Below are 26,654 nucleotides of genomic sequence, written 5' to 3'. Positions count from 1 at the left end.
ATTATAACAATATTGGAGGATGATCAGAAAAAAGCAAAGCATGCAAATACAGCTCCTGCAAATATAATAACTGTACAGCCTCACATACACACATAGCAAGCACACAATGACATGCATGCCCAACACACACAATTTGATTTGACATGCACGCCCAACACACACACCACCTGGGTGGTCCATACCCATACAGGAAGCCATGGGTGGGCCACAGAGGCTACTTCTGCCTTACTGAGTTCTAGGGGTAAGGTGCAGACACACAAAAAGTATCATCCCATACGGAACATCCATTGATTGAACATGGGCTGATTCAGCCTTACAAATTTGTAAGTGTGCCCCCAAGCTTCTGGCCCTGGAAGGCAAACTAAAGAACAACCTTCTTTTAATAACAGTAGAACAGCCTTTACTGAACTGGTTAGAGAACATTTTAAAATACTAAATAAATGATGGCAAGCTAATGCCTTTATAGCATTGAATGTGGCTTTGTTGTACCATTATAGCGTCAGCTTTTGAACTTCATAATGTCCCGTTTGTTCAAGGGAAAACAAATATACAAGCAGTTATATATACATTATTTACACATTGTTTCAGTGTTTGGTTTAAAGCATATGTTTTTGTGTATGGTATTGGTTATTTTGCGTACTCATTTCACTACCCTTACTTCAACTGCTTAAGATGGAATTGTTTCCCCATTTCAGTCCACACAGGTAACCAAAAAAATAGACATTTTGCACGAAGAGAAGAAATCACTAGCTTCATCAGTAGTAGTTATATAATCACATTTTCAATATAAATATTATATATAGCCATACTTTGAGTACAGACTTGCAGAAACCAAAATAAAGAACAATAGCAGTCATTTTCTTGTGAAATCTCTAGGTATAAAACTAAATAACGTTTGCTTTTTTCCCCCTCATCACATAGGGGACATACTGGATCTTTTATGATCTTAGAGAGATATTTATTGGGAGAAGGTGCAAGGTTTAGCCTGGTCCCAGATCTGTTTGTGCTGTCCTGCCATCTCCTATTGCCTATGGGGCAGATCCTAACTTGCACTTGAGTTGAATTTTCACTTAGTCTCGCATTGACATCAATACATGACTAAGTGGAAATTCAACTTAACTGGAAGCTAGGATTCACTCCATACACCATAGTAGTTGGCAAAACAGCACAAACAGATTTGGGTACAAGTCTCACAAAGGTTGGGTTTGCATGGTGATGTTGGTGGGTGGATCACCGTTGTTTGAGCAGCACTCTGTACATGGCGAAGCCCAGCACGGCGAACATGGTGGCTCCCACGCTCACTCTCAACCAGAAGGTGGAGCTCTTCAGGTCAGCCTGTGTCACATGTCTGAGAAGAGAGAGGAGAGATACACAGAGAGAGAGAGAGGATCCAGAGACAGAAAGAGTGCGAGAGAAATAAACAGAGTGAGAGCACATTAGGTCAGAGTTGGCAGAGACAACAATATGTAATGCTTTTACATAACCTCTCTGCTTACACAGATGATCACGATACATGCTACAGTGCATTCGGAAAGTATTCAGACCCCTTCCATTTTCTCACATTTTGTAACATTACAGCCTTATTCTTGCAAATGTATATTTAAAAAGAAAACAGATTCCTTATTTACGTAAGTATTCAGACTCTTTGCTATGAGACTTGAAATTGAGCTCAGGTGAATCTTGTTTCCATTGATCATCCTTGAGATGTTTCTACAACTTGGAGTCCACCTGTGGTAAATTCAATTGATTGGACATGATTTGGAAAGGCACACACCTGTCTATATAAAAAGGTCCCAAATTTGAAAGTGCATGACACGAGGTCGAAGGAATTGTTCGTAGAGCTCCGAGACAGGATTGTGTCGAGGCACAGATCTGGGGAAGGGTACCAAAAAATGTCCAAGAACACAGTGGCCTCCATCATTCTTAAATGGAAGAAGTTTGGAACCACCAAGACTCTTCCTAGTGCTGGCCGCCCGGACAAACTAAGCAATCGGTGGAGAAGGGCCTTGGTCAGGGAGGTGACCAAGAACCCGATGGTCACTCTGACAGAATTCCATAGTTCCTCTGTGGAGAAGGACAGACGGAAGGACAATCACCTATGCAGCACTCCCCCTATCAGGCCTTTATGGAAGAGTGGCCAGACGGAAGCCACTCCTCAGTAAAAGGCACGACAGCCCGCTTGAAGTTTTCCTAAAGGACTCTCAGACCATGAGAAACAAGATTCTCTGGTCGGATGAAACCAATATTGAACTCTTTGGCCTGAATGCCAAGCGTCACGTCTGGAGGAAACCTGGCACCATCTCTACGGTGAAGCATTGTAGGTGGCAGTGGCTGGGAGACTAGTCAGGTTCGAGGCAAAGATGAACGGAGCAAAGTAAAGAGAGATCCTTGATGAAAACCTGCTCCAGAGTGCTCAGGATCTCAGACTGGGGCGAAAGTTCGCCTTCCAACAGGACAACAACCCTAAGCACACAGCCAAGACAACGCAAGAGTGGCTTCGGGACAAGTCTCTGAATGTCCTTGAGTGGCCCAGCCAGAGCCCAGACTTGAACCCAATCAAACATCTCTGGAAAGACCTGAAAATAGCTGTGCAGCGACACTTCCCATCCAACCTGACAGAGCTTGAGAGGATCTGCAGAAAAGAATGGGAGAAACTCCCCAAAAACAGGTGCGCCAAGCTTGCAGTGTCATACCCAAGAAAGACTCGAGTCTGTAATTGCTGCCAAAGGTGCTTCAACAAAGTACTGAGTAAAGGGTCTAAATATTTATGTAAATGTGATATTTCAGTTAGATTTTTTTAAACATTTGCAAAAATTTCAAACAACCTGTTTTTGCTTTGTTATTATGGGGTAACGTGTGTAGATTGGTGCAGGGAAAAAACGATTTAATCAATTTTAGAATAAGGCTGTAACGTAACAAAATATGGAAAAAGTCAAGGGGTCTGAATACTTCCCGAATGCACTGTATGTAGGAATTCACTCAAAACAGTGTGGCTTTGAACCTCCGTACAGTCCTATGTACTAATCACAACTAAAGCTGCCAAAAGATGAACGTCCAACAGGATGAACAGATGAGACACTAGAAATCTGCATTATTAGACTACATATGCATTATTCATTAATGAAGAGGAACATAACGAACAAGATTGGACTAGAACAAGATGGTAAAACAAGTGACGAATGACGAAGAGAGAGGATCAAGGAACTCAGAATCAGGGAACGTTTGGGTGAGGCAAAAGAATAAGAGTGAGACGTCATGAAGATTTACATGAAAACAAACAGTGGTTTATGACAATCCACAGCACAAAATCCACATGAGAAAAACGCCCAAACTCCAAAACAGGGTCAAAACAGAGGCGATGAAAAGCAAATGAAGAAGAAGAGAAGGAAGAATAACGTAAAGGAGGATTGTGAAACAGAAGAGTTGGAAGGTCTCTGAAAGAGTAAGGACCTGCTGAGAATGGCGGTGTAGAGCTTGGCCTTCACCGTCTGCACCAGCTCTGAGTTGATGAAGTTCTGCAGGTGGCAGAAGGTGCACCTGTTACAGGTACACATACAGCGCAGCCGAGCATGACTAAGGAGAGAGGTGCACCCACACATGTGCAAAGACACACATACACACACACACACACACACACACACACACACACACACACACACACACACACACACACACACATGTGCAAAGACACACATACACAAGCACAAAGAATAAGAGAGTTAGAACAAAGACCGATGCGATGCCACCAGAAAGGTTTCAGCTCTTTGGTCCATAGAGCTCATCTGTTACGGGGTTAAAAACCAAGAACACCCACCCAGGAAGAGAGGAGGATAATTGTCTAATTAAACAACGGGAGAGCATGACCACAAGTCTGATCCATTGTAGTCTTCACCTCACACTGTTGGGGTTAGTAAATCTCCCAAATAGCCACTTTGGATCAATTTGGATAATTTTCAACATTGTTAAAATGTCCTTATTCCACCAGAGACAGAGGTTCATAGATTAAATAAAAATGCACTCGATTAAGTATGTGATACATTGATGCTGTCCCCCATGTGTTGGCTATGCTTCTGAGGAGTACAGTTCAGATGAGTCCAGTCCACCATGACAGAGGTGATCAGTGTGGACAACAGCCTAACAGGGAGAGTAGTGGGAGAAGGGGCACGCAAGGGCAGTAAACGTAGAGTAGCAGCTAATGGCAAATTGAATTCTTTAACCACCACGTCTAACCAAGATGGTGGACACTGTTCACCCCAAGAGTTCAGAGTCTCTATATTTCAATGTGAAGTGGCACCAATTTGGGAAGTGAGGGATGAGGTAGAATTGAACAGCTAAGGGGCAGTTTTGGGGCTTGAGGTGGGGTTTTGGGGCAATAGGTTTTACAGCATGAGATGGGGTCTTAAATATTTAAAGGTATTTATTTTTGGGATTGTGGAGAGGGTTTAAGGGCTTAAGGTAGAGCTTTAGGGTTTGAGCGAGGGATGTTAAGGTTCGACATGGGGCCTAATACAACAGAGTGACCCACTACCCACGGGTGCATGGCCATGGTGGCGAGTTTGGTGTAGATGTCTTTGCAGGGTGCGTCTGCCGTGTTGCAGGTGAAGGCCTGCGGAGGGGGCATCTTGTGCTTCCTACAGAACTCCAGAGGGGTGAGGGCGTATAGCTGCTTGGTCTCCTGGAGGTCCGACTTGGCTGCGATCATCATGCACGGCGTCTTGGTGTCCATGAAGTATTGCTTCAAAAGGCAGAGGGATATTGTTATTGGACACTGTTGTATTCCATTCAGCAATATACTTTTTTAAAAGACAATGAAAAAATGTAAACGCTCCAGAGAAGAACATATTGGTAATAACAGATGGTTTCCGCTTTAAAAACATTTGCTTTAATTCAGTGGTACTGTAGTTTAGAATAGTATTGGGTAGCCATCTTGAAATACTAAATAGACAAACAGGGATGGTAGAAGGACTGGTTGTAAACGGCACATACCTTGAAGACTCTGGCGCAGTACTCGAAGGAGTGGGGGTTGCTGGCATCGTACACCAGACACACAATGTCACAAGCCAGGTCAGCGTCCGAGAGGACGTCAAAGTCTGGGAAGACCTCATGGAGCTGAGGGAGAGTAGAGGAAACAAAATGGAAGAAGGTAATGAACACACAGAAACACAGACAACTTTTAGACTGAAAAGCTGTGGACAAATAAACACCATCGAGTCGATTAAGAGTAAGTCAAAACAGACGACTCACCAGTAGGTATTTCTCCTGACCATACACATACGCAGTGCTGATAGCATAGTAGGACATATGCTCTTCACTAACGATGTTTTGACGCTGAGAGAAAAAAGGAGGGGAAAAAATGACTTCAAACATACACAGTTTACCAATACCAAGAGGGATTCCAAAAAGTTTTAAACAGGCAGTAGACTGAAGCATTTGGAGTTGTGCGGAGTTGTTCAAATGCTGCTTCCGTCCAGGGAAGTTTTCCTTGCCACCGACTTACAACTTACTCTTTGAGGGAATGATTTAATGTTGACACTGACCGTGAGGTTTCTTCCAAGGAAGGCTTGCAGGAAGCCACTCTTGCCACTGCCGCTGTCCCCGAAGACGTTACAGCGAAACACACTGCGCTGAGTCTGCTTCTTCTGCAGGTCAATCTTCTTGTCCCTCGTCACTGTAGAACGGAGAGGACACACACACTCTGTTAAGTTTATACAGCAAATGAACGTATATGAATGAATGCTATATATGCTTTGGATGTCTTTAGTCCTGTGCAGAATGTGGTTTCAGTAAGAGTAACTTCGTCCCTGCTCTCTAGATAGAGAAGTTAACACAACATGAAGTTCTAACACACAATGTTTACAGGTTGGCTGTAGACTAGAGCTTACAGCTAACTTTGGTATAAGTCATCTTCGTCTTCTATACTGTTAACTCAAATACGACAAGGTTCCAATTTAACAACATTTACTCAACCATATTAGCGCAATACATGACTGCCATTGCACTCAGGCCAGGTTCATCTACAACGAGACTCCTGCGCAGGCGCACTAATAACACCGTAATATATACACTGTCCCACATTCAGAGCCATATCTATAGGTCTCTGCTCATATCTAATCTAGCGGTCGTCTCAGTTGCCATGCCAACGGGTTGTCCTCCCACCTGTGATGGCCGCTGCCTGGGACTCCTGCTCAGAGATGATGGAGTAACCAAGGTAACCCAGGTACTCCAGGCAGCGCTGGACATCCAGGTAGGTGGTCAACCTGGGCACAGGGAAACACAGAGGAGTGAATGGAAACTGTCATACACTGTAAGAAACACTGTCTTGGGGGTTCATTCAGACTTCCATAGTTTAGATAAATGCACAAAGTGTATTGTTTGTTTAACACAGCAGTACATCTCTCGTGTGTGTGTTTGTGTGTGTCTGTCTGTGTCTGTACAGGTGTGATAAGGACCAATTGGAATCCACGCTTCAAGATTGTTTTGATCACACGGACTGGGACATGTTCTGGGTAGCCTCAAGAGAATAATATTGATATATACGCTGATTCGGTGAGTGAGTTTATAAGAAAGTGCATAGGAGATATTGTACCGCTGTGACTATTAAAACCTACCCTAACCAGAAACAGTGGATAGATGGCGGCATTCGTGCAAAACTGAAAGCGCGAACCACCGCATTTAACCATGGAAAGTGGTCTGGGAATATGGCCGAATACAAACAGTGTAGTTATTCCCACCGCAAGGCAATCAAACAAGCGAAATGTCAGTATAGAGACAAAGTGGAGTCGCAATTCAACAGCTCAGACACAAGACGAATGTGGCAGGGTCTACAGACAATCACGGACTACAAAAAGAAAACCAGCCACGTCACGGATACCGACGTCTTGCTTCCAGACAAACTGAACAACTTCTTTGCCCGCTTTGAGGATAATACAGTGCCACCAACGCGGCCTGCTACCAAGGACTGTGAGCTCTCCTTCTCCGTGGCCGACGTGAGTAAGACATTTAAACGTGTTAACCCTCACAAGGCTGCCGGCCCAGACGGCTTTCCTAGCTGCGTCCTCAGAGCATGCACAGACCAGCTGGCTGGTTTGTTTACAGACTGTGGTGGAATTACTGTAATCAAAAGGAGAGACTTTTAGATTTCGTCAAAACAATCAAACTTTATTATTCAATTACTGCCTTAACGGAGCTGGTAGGTAACGCACAGCCCTCAACTGCAAGGCTCTACAGAGGGTAGTGCGGTCTGCACAACGCATCACCGGGGGCAAACTACCTGCCCTCCAGGACACCTACAGCACCCGATGTCACAGGAAGGCCAAAAAGATCATCAAAGACAACAACCACCCGAGCCAATGCCTGTTCACCCCGCTACCATCCAGAATGCGAGATCAGTACAGGTGCATCAAAGCTGGGGCAGAGAGACTGAAAAACAGCTTCTATCTCAAGGCCATCAGACTGTTAAACAGCCATCACTAACACAGAGAGGCTGCTGCCTACATACAGACTTTAATAAATGGATAACTAGCCAGTTTAATAATGTCACTTTAATAATGTTTACATATCTTGCATGACTCATCTCATATGTATATACTGTATTATATACCATATCTTGCCTATGCTGCTCGCTCATCGCTCATCGATATATTTATATGTATATATTCTTATTCCATTCCTTTACTTAGATTCTTGTGTATTAGGTAGTTGTTCGATATTGCTGCATTGTCGGAACTAGTAGCACAAGCATTTTGCTACACTCGCAATAACATCTGCTAACCATGTGTATGTGACCAATAAAATTTTATTTGAGTGCGTATCTGTCTGTCTGTGCGTTTTCAGGTCTGTCTGTCTGTCTGTCTCTGTATAGATGCCTGTCTGTATAGATGCCTGTCTGTGTGTGTGTCTGTATAGATGCCTGTCTGTTTGTGTGTCTGTGCGTGCGCTGGTAACCTACGTCCACTGGGACAGGTAGCCCTGGTAGGTGATCCAGCCTTCGTTGTTGGTGCACACCGTGTTGTTGACGTCGGGACCCCAGGGCATGTAGGGGAACACGTCAAACAGGTCCTTCAGCTCCTCTGGGGACAGGGCACAGTCCCGGTCCTGAAAAACACACACCTCACGGGTCATTGGCATCTAGAACATAAGGACACGCACTAGCTTGACCACTCGATTTATGGTTCATTCACTGCCAGCAGGGTTAAGAAACGGTTTGACTTTTGTTAGTCTGAAATGTTGGCTCCAATCGAATGGTATCATTTACCACAGGAAAGGTCAATACCTTGTCATGTTTGTCGAAGACACTCTGGAGGAAGAGGTAGGCATTGTGATTCAGCTCGGTGGTGCAATCTGGAGGTATTTTCAACCTGGAGGTACAGTAGAGGTGGGGAACACACACACCACAACAGTCAGATGGAGAATCCTGGAAAAATTACGAGATAAATGAGAACACAGATTAAATTATGGCGTCCTCAATGGACGCTCTGCAGGGGGGAGAGAGAGAGAGACTTGTGGGTAATTGAGGTCAGAGCCAGAAGGGGGATGGATGTTAATCCTGACTGTACTGGGGCTTAGTGGCCCATCTCAATCTGAAGGAAGGGAGGCAGACATCTTTTGTTGTACTGGGTGAAGCCGAAGTGTATTTCTGCATGGGAATCAATGTTGATATTTATTATTACTTATTGGAAGTCTCTAAGGCTCAGATCGTCCTTGAGAAAGACAAAGGCAATAAAAGCATGATGAACTAAGCACACGGAACGGTCAATATCTGTGCCTGTGGGTAGAGGTAAAGACATGCACACTAATAGGTAGGCCTGGTAATTGCCACGATACAATATTACCACGATACAGATTGCGATTCGATACTGTGTTTTTATTGCGATTTGATTTTTCAAACATACTGCTCACCATATGTTTGCTGCAGAGGGACAAGAGAAAACAAGTTTGATCAGTCATTGAAATAAAAGCGCTGAAAAATTGTCTCCCTATTTAAAAAGAAGATTGAGAACAAGCTATGAAGGAAAAATACTGGAGTTTTGGTGCAGGTACAGGCAACTAGCGTAAAAATAATATTTTACGATATTGTCAAAACGATACAATATTTCATCAATAATAACATACCGATATGAAACTGTATTGATTTCCCCCCCATCACTAATATGGGAAATAGTTTGTTGGTATGGGTGTAGAAGCAGACAGTACACCCTGGAGGAACAGGTTGTAGTGGACGTGTAGAAACAGGCAGCACACCCTGGAGGAACAGGTTGTAGTGGACGTGTAGAAACAGGCAGCACACTCACGTGAGTGGGAACAGGTTGTAGTGGACGTGTAGAAACAGGCAGCACACTCACGTGAGTGGGAACAGGTAGTCCTGGTGGAGTTCCAGGTCGTCGTCGTAGCCGAACCTCCTGAGGACCGTCCAGGTGGTCTCATGTCTCCCCCTCTGGATGAAGAGGGTGTGGAGGAACAGGAACCCTGAGGACCACCACCATGATATGGGTCAACTACAGTGTGTGTGTGTGTGTTCGGAATGTGGAATATGGGGACATTATTCAAACATACCCCAACATGCTCAAACATGGTGCTTCAGAAAGGTGTGACTAGTTTGATAAGAAATGCAGGACTGAGATGTCAAAGAAACAGAAAATTACACACATTTGGATCAACAGGAAGTTCATTGTCTTCGCTCCCTCCCTTTGTCAATAGAGCATACCTTTGAGAGTGAGGCCGTTGTCACACACACCGTCGATCACATTCTTCCTCACAACGTTCTTCACATCCTCCAGAGCCTGAGACGCCAGTGGGGCATTAAAGCATGTCCTCTGCACACACACACCAACACACACACACACACACACACACACACACACAAACACATCACCAAAGCTGACAAGGAAAACACTGAAATAACTATTTCAACCCTTCACCTGAATGGAAAAGGGCTAGTGAACTTGTTAGTGCACTTGTTCTGCTGTAGGAGTCAGAGTCACAGAGTTGAAAACTCACCTGGAAGAAGTTGAGCTCATTATCATTGAGAATCCCATCGTTGTCCAGGTCTGATACCTTGAAGATGCGAGTCAGCGCTTTGATGCAAGCGGGCTTCATCTGGGAATCAAGTCCAATCAACAGTCTAATGACACAGTTGGCCTCAAAGTAAATGTGAGACTTTATGAACAATTCTTATTTCTGTAACATTCTGTCAACAGGGCATCTTCACTCTTTACCCGTTTCTCCTCTGGACAGTATAAAGGGCCAGTGGGGTGCAGGACAGCCTTTTGGGCGTAGTAAAACAACTCAGATATGTTCTTCAGGTTCTTTGCTGAACACTAAAAAAAAGAATAATATGGAAATACAGAAAGAAGAGCATACAAAATATGAATTTCATTCATCCTGAACTAATATTAACCAACATTTCAAAAACAACAACGCCGTTCCTGTGCAGGACTAAAATACCTAAATACTTAAAGCTGGAATCTTTAAAAGTGTGAAAACAGCCACGTCCATTTGTGATATTACAACAACAAAGACGTTACTGCAAACAACGAACACTGCAAGCTGCTCGACGCACCTCACCTCTGTTTCGTCCACAAAACAATAACAAAGGTGCTGAGATACGGATTCCATCTTTAAGCTGTGCATGGCAAACTCCCTCTCTTTCCACTAGATGGGTCAGGAAAGTGAGAGTTGTTTACAGTAGAGTATAGTAGTGTTCAAGATCGGTCTCCATAGTGACCTGGCTGGCTGGGGCCTGGGAGGATCTACCAGCCGGGGATTGGTCTGAGGGATAAGCCAATACTAATTAGACAGTCTGTGAAACATGGAGGAGTTAGCAGCCAAGCTGAACTGTGGACATGCCTCCATGGCTAGCTGGGTGGAGAAGAGCCATGGGGGTCAAACTCCAGGCTTGATTGGATCAGTTTGATTGTCAAGTCTGTTTTCTTGAATTGACAATCAAACGTATCCATAGTACACCTCTTGGACGAGGAGGACACACGCAACCTGTCTATTAGGCCTAATATTTCTCAAAAAATGCATGTACACTCACATACCGACTTGAGCAAGCTATAGAAATCCCTTAGCAATAGCTGCATTAAGAGTCTAGACTGAAACCAATACCAAACTGACCCGTGCGTCACGCTAAGCACATGATTGACCCATGGAATTCCCACCATGAGAAAAATAGCATGAAGCGCGTCTGGGTGAAGGTCCTACTCATAAATAATGCCTAACATAGGCTATAGAACCTAAGTGCATATACAGTAAACAAGCACAACATATAGTCTTAGTGTATATAGTGTTTGTATGGACTCACTGTCACCCTGCATGATGACGGTAAAAGCTACATAGATAGAGAATGTAAATCTGGGACCAGCTTTAAACCCTACAGATTTAGATTTACAACATGTAACATTTGTAAGCTGTATAGCAGCACACCAAAAGCTGTATAGGCTGTAGAAGGACTGCTACAATATAAGCACCACCCCTGCTATACATCTTTAATAGATACTAGAACTGTTCAAGCCACTCTTTAAACAGTACATTGATTTATCTTCAATGCAGCCCCTGTGCTACATCTGAAGGTGTATCACTCCTCTGTAAAAGCGATAAGTGCAGTGGTGTGAAGTACTTAAGTAAAAATAAAGTACTACTTAAGTCGTTTTCTTGGGATATCTGTACTTTACTATTTATATATTTTTTTACTACTTTTACAACTACATTCCGAAGGAAAACAACGTACAGTTGAAGTCGGAAGTTTACATACACCTTAGCCAAATACATTTAAACTCAGTTTTTCACAATTCCTGACATTTAATCCTAGTAAAAATTCCCTGTCTTAGGTCAGTTAGGATCACCACTTTATTTTAAGAATGTGAAAGTCAGAATAATAGTAGAGAGAATGATTTATTTCAGCTTTATTTTCTTTCATCACATTCCCAGTGGGTCAGAAGTTTACATACACTCAATTAGTATTTGGTAGCATTGCCTTTAAATTTTTTAACTTGGGTCGAACGTTTCAGGTAGCCTTCCACAAGTTTCCCACAATAATGTGGGTGAATTTTAGCCCATTCCTCCTGACAGAGCTGGTGTAACTGAGTCAGGTTTGTAGGCCTCTTTGCTCACACATGCTTTTTCATTTCTGCCCACAAATTTTCTATAGGATTGAGGTCAGGGCTTTGTGATGGCCACTCCAATACCTTGACTTTGTTGTCCATTTTGCCACAACGCATGCTTGGGGTCATTGTCCATTTGGAAGACCCATTTGCGACCAAGCTTTAACTTCCTGACTGATGTCTTGAGATGTTGCTTCAATATATCCACATAATTTTCCTACCTCATGATGCCATCTATTTTGTGAAGTGCACCAGTCCCTCCTACAGCAAAGCACCCCCACAACATGATGCTGCCACCCCCGTGCTTCACGTTTGGGATGGTGTTCTTCGACTTGTAAGCCTCCCCCTTTTTCCTCCAAACATAACGATGGTCATTATGGCCAAACAGTTCTATTTTTGTTTCATCAGACCAGAGGACATTTCTCCAAAAAGTACGATCTTTGTCCCCATGTGCAGTTGCAAACCGTAGTCTGGCTTTTTTTGTGGCGGTTTTGGAGCAGTGGCTTCTTCCTTGCTGAGCGGCCTTTCAGGTTATGTCGATATAAGACTAATTTTACTGTGGATAAAGATACATTTGTACCTGTTTCCTCCAGCATCTTCACTGGGTCCTTTGCTGTTGTTCTGGGATTGATTCAGCACTTTTCTGACCAAAGTATGTTCATCTCTAGGGCGTCTCCTATGCGTCTCCTTCCTGAGCGGTATGACGACTGTGTGGTCCCATGGTGTTTATACTTGCGTACTATTGTTTGTACAGATGAACGTTGTACCTTCAGGCATTTGGAAATTGCTCCCAAGGATGAACCAGACTTGTGGAGGTCTATAATTTTTTTCTGAGGTCTTGGCTGATTTCTTTTGATTTTCCCATAATGTCAAGCAATGAGGCACTGCGTTTGAAGGTAGGCCCTGAAATACATCCACAGGTACACCTCCAATTGACTCAAATTATGTCAATTAGCCTATCAGAAGCTTCTAAAGCCATGACATCATTTTCTGGAAAGCTGTTTAAAGGCACAGTCAACTTAGTGTATGTAAACTTCTGACCCACTGGAATTGTGATACAGTGAAATAATCTGTCTGTAAACAATTGTTGGAAAAATTACTTGTGTCATGCACAAAGTAGATGTCCTAACCGACTTGCCAAACTATAGTTTGTTAACAAGAAATTTGTGGAGTGGTTGAAAAACGAATTTTAATGACTCGAACCATGTAAACTTCCGACTTCAACTGTACTTTTTACTCCATACATTTTCCATGACACCCAAAAGTACTCGTTACATTTTGAATGCTTAGCAGGACAGGAAAATTGTCTAATTCACACACTAATACCTGGTCATCCTGACAGCCCCTAATCTGGCGGACTCACTAAACAAACATTCTTTGTTAATCAATGATGTCTTAGTGTTGGACTGTGCCTCTGGCTATCCGTAAATTAAGAAAACAAGAAAATGGTGCCATCTGGTTTGCTTAATATAAGGAATTAGAAATTATTTCAAATTTTTACTTTTGATAATCAAGTATATTTAAAACGAAAATCTTTTAGATTTTTACTCAAGTAGTATTTTACTGGGTGACTTTCACTTTTACTTGAGTCATTTTCTATGAAGGCATCTTTACTTTTACTCAAGTATAACAATTGGGTACTTTTTCCACCACTGGATAAGTATACATGATAAGTGTGCATGATAAATGATAAGTGTGCATGATAAGTGATAAGTGTACATAAAGTGTAAATGCTGGTAAATCTAAATGGGCTGGGTACAGTGGTTGCTCCACTAAAAGTTTTGTGATTTTGCTGCACGACTTAGAGGTAATTTGTGGTTTAGTACGGTACCCTGCGTCACTACTTCATTGCTTCAGACCAGCGCAAGGGGGAGTTAGAGCACTGATTGTGCTTTTGGGTCCCAAGGCGCTACTGTGTCTCTGTAGTACTGTAGCCTACTCCTGACCGGTCATGTTGTACAGCGCCTTAGTGGCGCAGTGGTCTAAGACACCGCATTGCGGTTGTTGCTACAGATGCTGGTTCAATACCCGTGCCAGCCTCGACTGGGAGATTCATGAGATGACTGTAGGTTTTTGGTTTCTCTCCCTCTAAAAACATAAATAATTCTAAATAACAAACGTGCTTTATTTACAAATTTGTAACAATGTCTCACCCCATGTTTAAGAATGGGCTTTCCCCCCCCCCTCACTCATTTGAAAATGAAATAATCTCCAAAATAGTTGTTTTTTAAACTAAGCGATTATCATTATTATTAATTTAGAATGATATAAAAGCCCCTTGGATATTCTCACAGATATATTATTAACAGGACAATATATACTGGTCATGGCTCCCAAGTGGCGCACAATGGGATTGCCTTGCAGTTCTCCAGCTGTATCCACTGAAAGTGCGAGAGGTTCAAGGCACAAGGGCAGGGGGCACGGGATGAACCGCAGAGCCACGCATAGAAGACGGACCTAGCCCATGGGGAAGGGAGGAGGAGGAAGGGGGGGGGGGGGGGGGACCCTCAACCCGCCCCACTGGGTAGCACAGAGCAACACCTTAAGGGGTATTGCACTAATAATGGCGCTGACTAGGGAAACGTTCCCGTTGTTCTTAGTGCCAGTCTGCACGTTCAAACTAAAACAATGTAACTAATAATGTGAAAAATGCCCCTTAGATATGAATTTGGAGGGCAGATTTTAAATATGAAAGCATTAGACCTCTCACTAAAGGCATCACTCAAAAGTTATACTTAAATCCAAACTGGATTTAACGAAAGATTACATGAAAAACACACATTTGTAAATCCCGAACTTTAAAAGTAATTGGAAAGGTAGATAGGAATTATTTGTGACATTGTGGTTACAATAAAGAATGTAAACAAGATGTAGTGTTTTTATTTACAGTAGTGTTGGATAGCTGGTGGCATTTTGAAAAACAGGTTTTCAAACACTTGTAGCCTATTAGCAGGATAAGACTCTTTATAGCCCTGCTACTGTAGGTGTGAAAGTCACACCTTTCCAGTACTCCTCACCCTGCATCAAACTCCCCCCTTAACACAGTTACCATTCAAAAATGAGGTGTTTATCTAAAAAAAAAAAAAAAAAAAAAAAAAGGCATTACGACGAAAGAGAAGACGAAATGGACATCGTTTTCATCAAGCCAGCTTCTTTCTATGGTGCTACCCAAAATGTATATAGCCTATCAATGTGTAGGCATACCGTGTAATAAAATTAATAATTAAATAAAGGTTAAATGAAAATTGTGTACTAAAAAGTGAATGTGGTTTTGCAGAAAGGGACAAAGGGCTGGACAACTGACCACACCCAAAAAAAACATGGTTGCCAAGAAAGCGGTTAGTTTTGCTAGATTCTTAAAATGCATACGCAGCATTTGTTTGTTGGAGTCGCGGTACCAATCTGCCGATCTGATGAAGGTGCACATGGATCAGATTCAAACTTTGAAGACCGAGATCGAGTCATTGAAGACAGACCAGCAGAAAGAGAAACATTATCGGAGGGCAGAGATACGGGCGACAGCTGATGCATTGGTCCAGAGTCAGGCGGCATTGGCGGAGAGTCAGGCAGAGAATGACGCGTTGAAGAGGGCGAGGAACGAGATGGAGTCACAATCCATGCCAGGCACACCTGTGAGCTCTGGAACTCCACCTCCGACAGGCAGAGTCAACATACCTGGCGGGTTCATCAGATTGTCGGTTCACCAGATTGTCGGTTCACCCTGACATTTCTATTCCTCTTCTGACAACAGAACTTGACCAACTGCTCACCAGGCACAGCAAGGGCCGTCCGGACCGTTCTGCTGTTCTGCTATAGCCTAATAAACAAACACAGGTGGCTTATATCTTCTAAATGTTTTAAATGCTTTATTATCCAAATGTAAAAGCATATACTGTACAGCACTGTATTTCTTCATCAGCATCTTTATGCTTTCGTTAATAAAATGATAAAAATATTCTTTCAAAATGCCGATGTTTATTTAGTTATGGGTCCATAACGAATTACTATGGGAATAAATGTTACAAAAATATTGGAATAAAGTTGTCTAATGAAGGTAAACAAATTGTTGCTTACTAGAAAATACTCTTTCAAACACACACGGTCACGTTGTACAGTGCCATTATGGCTATTAGCAGGTAGCTGGACAATAGACTTGCCTAGGAGGGTAGGGGGAGAATTCTATCGTCAAATGTATTTCTTAGTTAGGTTGGCTGTATCACAACCGGCCGTGATTGGTAGCAATTTCAGTTTAATCCACTAGAAAAGACAAAACAAATAACACAACAAAAAGTATTATTTGTATTATTATGTATCACATCCAACCGTGATTGGGAGTCCCATAGGGCGGCGCACGATTGGCCTAGCGTTTCTCTCCCTCTAAAAACAGAAATAAATGTTTGTCTTTACAAATATTATTTTGTCCTTTATTCAGATTACAATCGCTCACTTTCATTTTTTTGGAAAATTAAATAACGTTATATATTATCAAGTTGATGGCAAAGTCATATAGCCCGGCACCTAGATAAAGCTGAGTGACTCACTCATTCATGGCTTTGGATCAAAATAAATAACTACCAACACGCTTTCTGATAGTCTTTAATAAAGAAATGTTTTGGTTATCCTGACCTGGACACCATGTACAGTAATATAATAGTCCATTATGGACTATTAGCAGGACAATATACCGTTACCAACACCTCTCTGTGTTGGTGGCGCAGCTGTCTAAGACACTGCATCACAAAATGCTGTTAGTGTGACCTTTATTTAACTCGGCAAGTCAGTTAAGAACAAATTCTTATTTACAAGAACAGCTTTCTCCTTCCTCCCCGTCGGGGAATTGAACCCCGGTTTCCCACGCGCCCACACGACACAGAGATTCTTTAGCTAAATAGCCCAGTACTGTAGCCGACCGTCACGTTGTACAAAGCCATATTTTCCATTCCATCCTAATGGAAACCCAGAGGGTTTTTCGTTTTTCTTGGAATAGAAACACCATAGTATTAATCAAATTTATTTAGCAAAATGTATTAAAATCAGTCCCATATGCCATGTTCTTACAAAAAAAGGGGTTGAATTCTCTAATACAGCCACTATTGAAGGCTATCAAATGCTTCTCAAAGATGCCCACTGGTGGTCAAACTAGCACTAACTAGCATTAATGGTACCAGTGGTTAAATAACGTGCCATAGAATTCTGCGGCACCATGCAAGCTGTGCTGCAGTACACTGCAACTTTTAAAGGACAAACCACTGTAGGTCAGTGGCTTTTAGTCAGCAGCCTCTATGCAATATCTGGCGATGCATCACTACTCTGGGTAGTAAAGTCACAGTGCTACAACACAGTGGGTGACTCAGTACAGAAGCCCTCTGGCAGTCTCACCTCCACACATGTCTCTATCTCAGTGTACTGGTTCATGACGGGCAGGATGGTCTCCATGCTGCTGTGTTCCACCAGGTCAGACTTGTTCCCGACCAGGATGACAGGAACCCTATAGGGGGAGGGGGGGTGTGCAATTGTAGTGTGTGATAGTTTTGTATTCTGGTGAAGTCTTTCTTGGAAAATAAATATTTTTGATCTCAATTGCACTTCCTAGAAATAATATTATCAAGTGGTGGGCCTGCATGCATGAAGCTAGGCCCACCATGACTTGTTGTACTTCTAGACTGCTGTTCTACTGAGAAAATGTGTACATTTACTGAAATGACTCGTTGTGAAAAGCATGGACTTGTGTCTATGACTCGTGCCCATCTCTTTCAAAACTTTAGGAAAGCATCCATGCATATATCATATATTTAGGAGAAAACACATTCATGTAACTTCATGTAGAGTGCCTTTTACAGTGACCAAGTTGGGTGAACCCTGGTAGTGGTTAAGTATTGCAACACACATACCACATTGGATACCCACTACTACACTGCAACCCCCATACTCTTCATGTCATAGGTCATTAAGACGATAGCGTTACCATTGCAAAGCTCATGCAGGAACTGGGCTACATACGAACCACAACTAAACCTAGACTGTATCCCTCACCTGCTGTCCTTGTCTGTATTGTCATTTATAAGTGGAATCCAATGGCTGGTCACCTAAAAGAAAACAAGATGGTGAAGATACAAAAAGCAAACATGAGTGTGAACTGGCTGATATCAAAACATAAATGTGCATACAGTACTTCAAGAATACACAAATAAAATTAAATAGCCTAGGCTATGTCAAGTACTATGACTAAACTCACCTTCTCAATGGACTTCTTGTTGTTGACGGCGTACACTATGCAAATCACATTGGCCTGTAAAGGGAGCGACAACCATTACAATCTGGACTCGGCAGTACTCTCAAATCTCTACACAAATCTTTCTACAATACTGGACATTGATTCTAATATTACCTTTGATATCTCTGAAGACAACTGCTCATCTGTTTGTTCCGCCTCTGTGCATGTTAAAACATGCAGTTCGTGAACAACAGGACAGTATTAGTGTAGTAGTTCAGTGTACATGGCTTGAATGTACAATAACATGCTTACCCATGGTTTGCATAATACAACAGAGATAAGGTACACATTATATAACTACACTGTTAGTACAGTTACAGTACCTGAGTAGTCTACTATGTGTGTAGGAACTCTCTCTGGGGTGACATCTGCCGGTATGGTGATCTCTTCAGCCCGGTAGGGCACCTGTTACAAGGAACCAACCAAGGATGACCATCATAAAGAAACACCAATGGGATACTCAAAACGTACATTCTACATAAGGTTGAAGTCGGAAGTTTACATACACTTAGGTTGGAGTCATTAAAACTAGTTTTTCAACCACTCCACAAATTTCTTGTGAAAAAACTATAGTTTTGGCAAGTTGGATGACAAGCATGACACAAGTTAACAATTGTTTACAGACAGATTATTTCACTGTATCACAATTCCAGTGGGTCAGAAGTTTACATACTCTAAGTTGACTGTGCCTTTAAACAGATTGGAAAATTCCAGAAAATAATGTCATGGCTTTAGAAGCTTCTGATAGGCTAATTGACATCATTTGAGTCAATTGGAGGTGTACCTGTGGATGTATTTCAAGGCCTACCTTCAAACTCAGTGCCTCTTTGCCTGACATCATGGGAAAATCAAAAGAAATCAGCCTAGACCTCAGAAAAAAAATGTGTAGACCTCCACAAGTCTGGTTCATCCTTGGGAGCAATTTCCAAACGCCTGAAGGTACCACGTTCATCTGTACAAACAATAGTACGCAAGTATAAACACCATGGTACCATGCAGCCGTCATACGGCTCAGGAAGGAGACGCATTCTGTCTCCTAGAGATGAACGTAATTTGGTGCGAAAAGTGCAAATCAATCCCAGAAAAACAGCAAAGTACCTTGTGAAGATGCTGGAGGAAACAGGTACAAAAGTATCTATATCTACAGTAAAACGAGTCGTATAACGACATAACCTGAAAGGCCGCTCAGCAAGGAAGAAGCCACTGCTCCAAAACCACCATAAAAAAGCCAGACTACGGTTTGCAACTGCACATGGGGACAAACATCATACTTTTTGGAGAAATGTCCTCTGGTCTGATGAAACAAACATAGAACTGTTTGGCCATAATGACTATTGTTATGTTTGGAGGAAAAAGGGGGAGGCTTGCAAGCCGAAGAACACCATCCCAAACGTGAAGCAAGGGGGTGGCAGCATCATGTTGTGGGGGTGCTTTGCTGCAGGAGGGACTGGTGCACTTCACAAAATAGATGGCATCATGAGGGAGAAAAAGTATGTGGATATATTGAAGCAACATCTCAAGACATCAGTCAGGAAGTTAAAGCTTGGTCGCAAATGGGTCTTCCAAATGGACAATGACCCCAAGCATACTTCCAAAGTTGTGACAAAATGGCTTAAGGACAACAAAGTCAAGGTATTGGGAGTGGCCATTAGAAAGCCCTGACCTCAATCCCATAGAAAATGTGTGGGCAGAACTGAAAAAGCGTGTGTGAGCAAGGAGGCCTACAAACCTGACTCAGTTACACCAGCTCTGTCAGGAGGAATGGGACAAAATTCACCCAGCTTATTGTGGGAAGCTTGTGGAAGGCTACCCAAAACATTTGACCCAAGTTAAACAATTTAAAGGCAATGCTACCAAATACTAATTCAGTGTATGTAAACTTCTGACCCACTGGGAATGTGATGAAAGAAATACAAGTTGAAATAAATCATTCTCTCTACTATTATTCTGACATTTCACATTCATAAAATAAAAGTGGTGATCCTAACTGACCTAAGACAGGGAATTTTTACTAGGATTAAATGTCAGGAATTGTGAAAAACTGAGTTTAAATGTATTTGGCTAAGGTGTAAGTAAACTTTCAACTTCAACTGTAGGTAATGCATGTATTATAACTGTTTATTAGTACTACTGCTGATCATCAAGACGTGCGTCTCCCACGGGGAGTTAACAGTCTACCTGATACAATTCAAAGCACTCTCAATTTGGGAAAAGTGCTTCATAGGCTGAATAGACATTATTCAATCTATTTACTAAACACAGAGAGGTTCCAGGAAGCTTCTTTACGTACCACTTGTGGGAACTCCTCGCTGACCAGCGACATGATCAGGGAAGTCTTCCCCACCTTGGCTGTCGGAAAAAAAGACAAGGAGGGTGTCATACTGGCTCAGTGTCACACCTGGCAATGAGACTCTTCTCCATTCTAGAATTGACAGAGGGAGAGGCAATTTGCTCAGCCTCACTTTCTATTGCATTGTTATGTGTACGTAAAGTAACTGTTTTAGAATTGCAGCCTGTCATGCATTGTTTCTCTGTACATTTCAAACATCATAGATGGCAAGCCTCTTTATGCTTTGTACAAATTGGCAGTCTGTCTCGTGCTTCACACACACACACACACACACACAGTGAGATAGTGATGCTGCTGCAGTGAAATATTCTATCCCTGGTCTCCTACACCAAGTTGCCTCCCAAATCTAAGACATGAGCATTGGCTCTAAGCCCATTCGTGGCCAGACAGAGCTACTTGACAGCTTACTAAATCACAATAGGGCTTTGCTTTAGAAGGGAATTGAATTTGGCAAATGTGAAACATAGAGCCCTGGGTCACTGTATAAACAAAACAGTGCATTAGGAAAGTATTCAGACCCCTTGAATTTTTCCACATTGTTACAAAAATGTCTTAAAATTGTTTCCCCCCCTCAATCTACACATAATACCCAATACCCCATAATGACAAAGCAAAAACAGGTTTATAAATGTTAGCAAAATTATTACAAATAAAAAAAATGACATAAGTATTCCAAACCTTTACTCAGTACTTTGTTGAAGCACCTTTGGCAGCGACTACAGCCTCAAGTCTTCTTGGGTATGACGCTACAAGCTTGGCACACTTGTATTTGGGGAATTTCTCCAATTCTTCTCTGCAGATCCTCTCAAGTTCTGTCAGGTTGGATGGGGAGAGTTGCTGCACATCTATGTTCAGGTCTTTCCAGAGATGTTCGATTGGGTTCAAGTCTGGGCTCTGGCTGGGTCACTCAAGGACATTCAGAGACTTGTCTCGAAACCACTCTTTTGTTGTCTTGGCTGTGTGCTTAGGGTCGTTGTCCTGTTGGAAGGTGAACCATCGTCCCAGTCTGAGGTCTTGAGCACGTTTTCATCAAGGATCTCTCTGTACTTTGCTCCGGTCATTTTCGCCTCGATCCTGACTAGTCTCCCAGTCACTGAATGCTGAAAAACATCCCCACAGCATGATGCTTCCACTACCATGCTTCACCATAGGGATGGTGCCTCCCTGACCAAGGTCTCCTTACCAAGGCCCTTCTCCCCCGATTGCTCAGTTTGGCCAGGCGGCCAGCTCTAGGAAGAGTCTTGGTGGTTCCAAACTTCTTCCATTTAAGAATGATGGAGGCCACTGTGTTCTTGGGGACAGTCAATGCTGCAGAAATGTTTTGGTACCTTTCCCCAGATCTGTGCCTCAACACAATCCTGTCTCAGAGCTCTACGGACAATTCCTTTGACCTCATGGCTTGGTTTTTGCTCTGATATGCACTGTAAACTGTGGGACCTCATATAGACAGGTGTGTGCCTTTCCAAATCATGTCCAATCAATTGCATTTAACACAGGCGGACTCCAATCAAATTGTAGCAACATCTCAAGGATGATCAATGGAAACATGATTCACCTGAGCTCAATTTCGAGTCTCATAGCAAAAGGGTCTGAATAGTTATGTAAATAAGGTATTTTTATTTTATTTTTTTATTATAAATTTGCAAACATTTCTAAAAACCTGTTTTCGTTTTGTCATTATAGGGTATTGTGTGGAGATTGCTGAGGATGAATATTATTTAATCAATTTTAGAATAAGGCTGTAACGTAACAAAATGTGGAAAAAGTCAAGGGGTCTTAATACTTTCCAAAGGCATTGTATAAGAAACCCTGTTATTAGAGAGAATCATACACTACATAGCCAAAAGTATGTGGACGCCTGCTTTTCGAACATATCATTCCAAAATCATGGGCATTAATATGGAATTGCTCCCCCCTCTGCTGCTATTAACAGCCTCCACTCTTTTGTGAATGTTTTCCACTAGATGTTGGAACATTGCTGCTGGGACTTGCTTCCATTCAGCCACAAGAGCATTAGTGTTCGATGTGGTTGAGGTCAGGGCTCTGTACCGGCCAGTCAAGTTCTTCCACATAGGGCCATATGTGGCCCGCGACCTGATTCAATAGGGCCCGCTGAATCATGCTCAGATCAAAGAATTTGCGATAGTAAAGTTTTGAAAAACATTTTTTATTCAAATTAAAAGTCCAATGAATACTCGCCTTTCTGTAATGATTTAACACCCATCGCTTTTGAACATTTATTTTGAAGGCACGTATAAATAACAACTGCATGAGGACAGACAGTGACTGACAGGCTGACACGTTACAAATAATAGCTAGCTAGAAATTGCGCAAAAATTAGTTTTTCAAAGAAAAGTAGACAATGAATGTAGAGTGTTTTTTGGTCTTTTTGCACATCAGATGTACAGCCTTGTCAAAGCCTTCAAGGGAAAATGAATCCTCCTGACCCGCCAAGTAGAAGCCAACAATCTCACCCACCTTCCGACACTACTAGTCTGTTCCCTATCAGATGACCAGCGGGTGAAGTATACATCGCTGCTACGTGCTTTGAACGGGAAGTTCGTCATTTTGGGGATTTCAAAGAGTTGTAAAATGACATGCTGTTGGTTTCCTCTCCTTTCACCTTCAATGTGGATAACGCTCCCACTGACCTGCAACTTGAGTTTACTGATCTTCAGTCTGATGCAGTGATTGGAGAACTATTCAAAACAATGTCACTAACGAGGTTCTATGCATCTCGCTTAACAAAACTTTCCAAAGATTAGGAGTCATGCTCAGAAGATGTTTGTACTGTTTGGGTCAACCTATGCATGTGAACAGACATTTTCAGTGATGAAATATAACAAGTCAAGGCACAGATCACCTCTTACTGACTTTCACCTCTCTGCAATCCTGCGCAAAGCGACGTCAGAAACTATATCCGACTTCACTGCTCTAATCAATGCCCATCAGAGACTTCACCCCTCACACTGAGTAGTTTAAATGTAATGTTGAGCTCTCACTTTCTTCTGTTTTTGTGCAAACCCGTTAACAAGAGTTCTGTCCGTGGTGCTGAATGCACAGTGTACTTTTCCCTCTGTGTAGTTCATTGCATGTTTAATAATGAAAATACCTACCAAAAGGAGAACATGAATGTGGTTCATTTCTGTGCATGTTAAAAAAGTTAAATAAGTAGCATGTCTGGACGTGATTTACAGTAGATATATCTGTCAACAGTCATACACATGATGTATAATCCTGTAATATGATTCTGGCATGCAATGGAGAAAATATATTCTAATGTGGCCCTCCATAGAAAATAATTGCCCAGGCCTGGTCTAGAATGCAATTTTATGCTGTAGCGTTAAGATTCCCCTTCACTGGAAGGGGCCTAGCCCGAACCATAAAAACAGCCCCAGACCATTATTCCTCCACCACAAAACTTTACAGTTGGCACTATGCATTCGGGCAGGTAGCGTTCTCCTGGCATCCGCCAAACCCAGATTCGACCGTTGGACTGCCAGATGGTGAAGCGTGATTTATCACTCCAGAGAACGCGTTTCCACTGCTCCATAGTCCAATGGCGGCTAACTTTACACCAGTCCAGTCGACGCATGGCATTGCGCCTGGTGATCTTAGGCTTGGCTGCTCGGCCATGGAAACCCATTTCATGAAGCTCCCGACAAACAGTTATTGTGCTGACGTTGCTTCCAGAGGCAGTTTGGAACGCGGTAGTGAGTGTTGCAACTGAGGACAGACGATTTTTACGCGCTTCAGCCCTCGGCGGTCCCATTCTGAGAGCTTGTGTGGCCTACCACCTTGCGGCTGAGCCGTTGTTGCTCCTAGACGTTTCCACTTCCCAATAACAGCACTAACAGTTGACCAGGGCAGCAATTTTACAAACTGACTTGTTGGAAAGATGGCATCCTATGACGGTGCCACATTGAAAGTCACTGAGCTCTTCAGTAAGGCCATTCTAATGCCAATATTTGTCTATGGAGATTGCATGGCTGTGTGCTTGATTTTATTCACCTGTCAGCAAAGGGTGTGGCTGAAATGGCCAAATACACTAATTTGAAGTGGTGTCCACATACACTACATGGCCAAAAGTATATTTAAAGTGGACAGGTGCTGCCTAGGTGAGTCAGAGTGAATGTTTTGAACACATTAACTAAAGCTGACATTTAGCTAGGGCAAACTTTATTTTTATTTCACCTTTATTTAACAGGTAGGCCAGTTGAGAACAAGTTCTCATTTACAACTGCGACCCGGCCAAGATAAAGCAAAGCAGTGCGACAAAAACAACACAGTTACACATAAACAAACGTACAGTCAATAACACAGTAGAAAAATCTATGTACAGTGTGTGCAAATGTAGAAGAGTAAGGAGGTAGGCAATAAATAGGCCATAGAGGTGAAATAATTACAATTTAGCATTACCACTGAGTGACAGATGTGCAGATGATGTGCAAGTAGAGATACAGGGGTGCAAAAGAGCAAGAAGATAAATTATATGGGGATGAGGTAGTAGGGTGTGCTATTTACAGATTGGTTGTGTACAGGTACAGTGATCGGTAAGCTGCTCTGACAGCTGATGCTTAAAGTTAGTGAGGGAGATATAAGACTCCAGCTTCAGTGATTTTTGCAATTCATTCCAGTCATTGGCAGCAGAGAACTGGAATGAAAGGCGGCCAAAGGGAGTGTTGACTTTAGGGATGACCAGTGAAATATACCTGCTGGAGCGCGTGCTACGGGTGGGTGCAGCTATGGTGACCAGTGAGCTGAGATAAGTCGGGGCTTTACCTAGCAAAGACTTATAATGACCTGGAGCCAGTTGGTTTGGCGACGAATATGTAGTGAGGGCCAGCCAACGAGAGCATACAGGTCGCAGTGGTGGGTAGTATATGGGGCTTTGGTGACAAAACGGATGGCACTGTGATAGACTACATCCAGTTTGCTGAGTAGAGTGTTGGAGGCTATTTTGTAAATGACATCGCCGAAGTCAAGGATCGGTAGGATAGTCAGTTTTATGAGGGTATGTTTGGCAGCATGAGCGAAGGAGGCTTTGTTGCGAAATAGGAAGCTGATTCTACATTGTTTAGATATCAAACTGCTTAGATAAAGGCAAACCATGCACTGATGACAAAAATGCAATGTGGACAGGCAGTTAGTCAACATCACAGCAGATGGTAAATAGCCAATGTCACTTGGGTCTAAACATCAAATTGTTTAGGATACTAGCTAGATAGCTATGTTATGACACTACTAGCTGAGTAGTGTAGTTAACATCATGGTGTGTGTGTATGTGGTAGTGTAACGTTAGCTATAAAACTGGATGAACCTAGTGGCACACAGCTAGCTAGATAACGTTATTCCTCCGAGTCCTTTCATCAGCATCACGCGCTCCTCCAGCTGGCTGTCATGCATGCAGGTTCGAGCTTGACAGTAAAACAGAACTACGGTGTAGACCAAAACAAATCCACTTACGCTCTCCCACCAGTAATATTCTGACGTCCTTCCGCATCTTCACCACTGTTGAAGACCAAATCTGCAAATGCGTTCATGAAATCATTTATTCTCTCGTGTGGTTGAACACAGCCAGCGTTCAGCTATGTGGCCTGGCTTACGTTTGCATTTTCCCAGTTGAGCTTCACCAACATAAACCTAACTGACGCTACGTTCGAAGTAAATGCCCTGCACTGAATGATATTACCAAACGGGTCCTTTGAAAGAGTTAACCTCTCAGACATAAAGCGTAGCTGCTAATGTCGACATTTATATTATTAGTCATTCGTCTGCACACAAACTTGAATGTTACGACCGCGCGAAGCTAGCCTGAACTTGAAATTACGACCCGCCTCCAACGAGGCGAGCGAGGGGACAAATATTGTGCAGCTACTATAACAACGCAAAACTCCATTCATTCTTTGGGTGAAATAAAAAAGCAACA

General features: G+C 42.6%; 1 protein-coding gene across 2 annotated transcripts; it reads right to left on the bottom strand.

Moving 5' to 3' along the window:
- Positions 1 to 1,116: 1,116 nt before the first annotated feature.
- On the bottom strand, positions 1,117 to 26,619 carry LOC120066484 (mitochondrial Rho GTPase 1-A-like). 2 transcript variants are annotated; one of them, XM_039017887.1, is made up of 20 exons: positions 26,192 to 26,619; positions 20,666 to 20,724; positions 18,699 to 18,780; positions 18,490 to 18,533; positions 18,337 to 18,390; positions 18,135 to 18,187; positions 17,481 to 17,589; positions 10,215 to 10,316; positions 9,997 to 10,095; positions 9,704 to 9,812; positions 9,342 to 9,465; positions 8,273 to 8,357; positions 7,949 to 8,094; positions 6,157 to 6,257; positions 5,538 to 5,668; positions 5,245 to 5,328; positions 4,987 to 5,109; positions 4,533 to 4,735; positions 3,451 to 3,573; positions 1,117 to 1,348 (listed from the first exon to the last, which is right to left on the bottom strand). In XM_039017887.1, the coding sequence occupies exons 1-20, from the start codon at positions 26,226 to 26,228 to the stop codon at positions 1,231 to 1,233; spliced, it is 1,986 nt and encodes a 661-aa protein (XP_038873815.1). In that variant the 5' UTR covers positions 26,229 to 26,619; the 3' UTR covers positions 1,117 to 1,230. The 2 variants fall into 2 exon arrangements, with proteins under 2 accessions (XP_038873815.1, XP_038873824.1); XM_039017896.1 differs by lacking the exon at positions 3,451 to 3,573 and having other exon boundaries at positions 26,192 to 26,617.
- Positions 26,620 to 26,654: the final 35 nt, after the last annotated feature.

This window comes from Salvelinus namaycush, chromosome 2 (genome assembly GCF_016432855.1).
Source record: "Salvelinus namaycush isolate Seneca chromosome 2, SaNama_1.0, whole genome shotgun sequence".
In the NCBI taxonomy this organism is placed as follows: domain Eukaryota; kingdom Metazoa; phylum Chordata; class Actinopteri; order Salmoniformes; family Salmonidae; genus Salvelinus; species Salvelinus namaycush.
Note: the sequence above shows the minus strand (reverse complement) of the source record. Positions and strands in the feature narration are given on the sequence as shown.

What these genes read in the sequence shown, in the direction of transcription:
- LOC120066484 (XM_039017887.1), bottom strand. Translation starts at nt 26,228, where the DNA reads ATGCGGAAGGACGTCAGAATATTACTGGTGGGAGAGC. An exon ending in CAACGGCCTCACTCTCAAAG is followed by an intron (nt 9,466 to 9,703) that starts GTATGCTCTATT and finishes GGTGGTCCTCAG; the next exon opens with GGTTCCTGTTCCTCCACACC. An exon ending in CCAGGCAGCGGCCATCACAG is followed by an intron (nt 5,669 to 6,156) that starts GTGGGAGGACAA and finishes TCCGTTCTACAG; the next exon opens with TGACGAGGGACAAGAAGATT.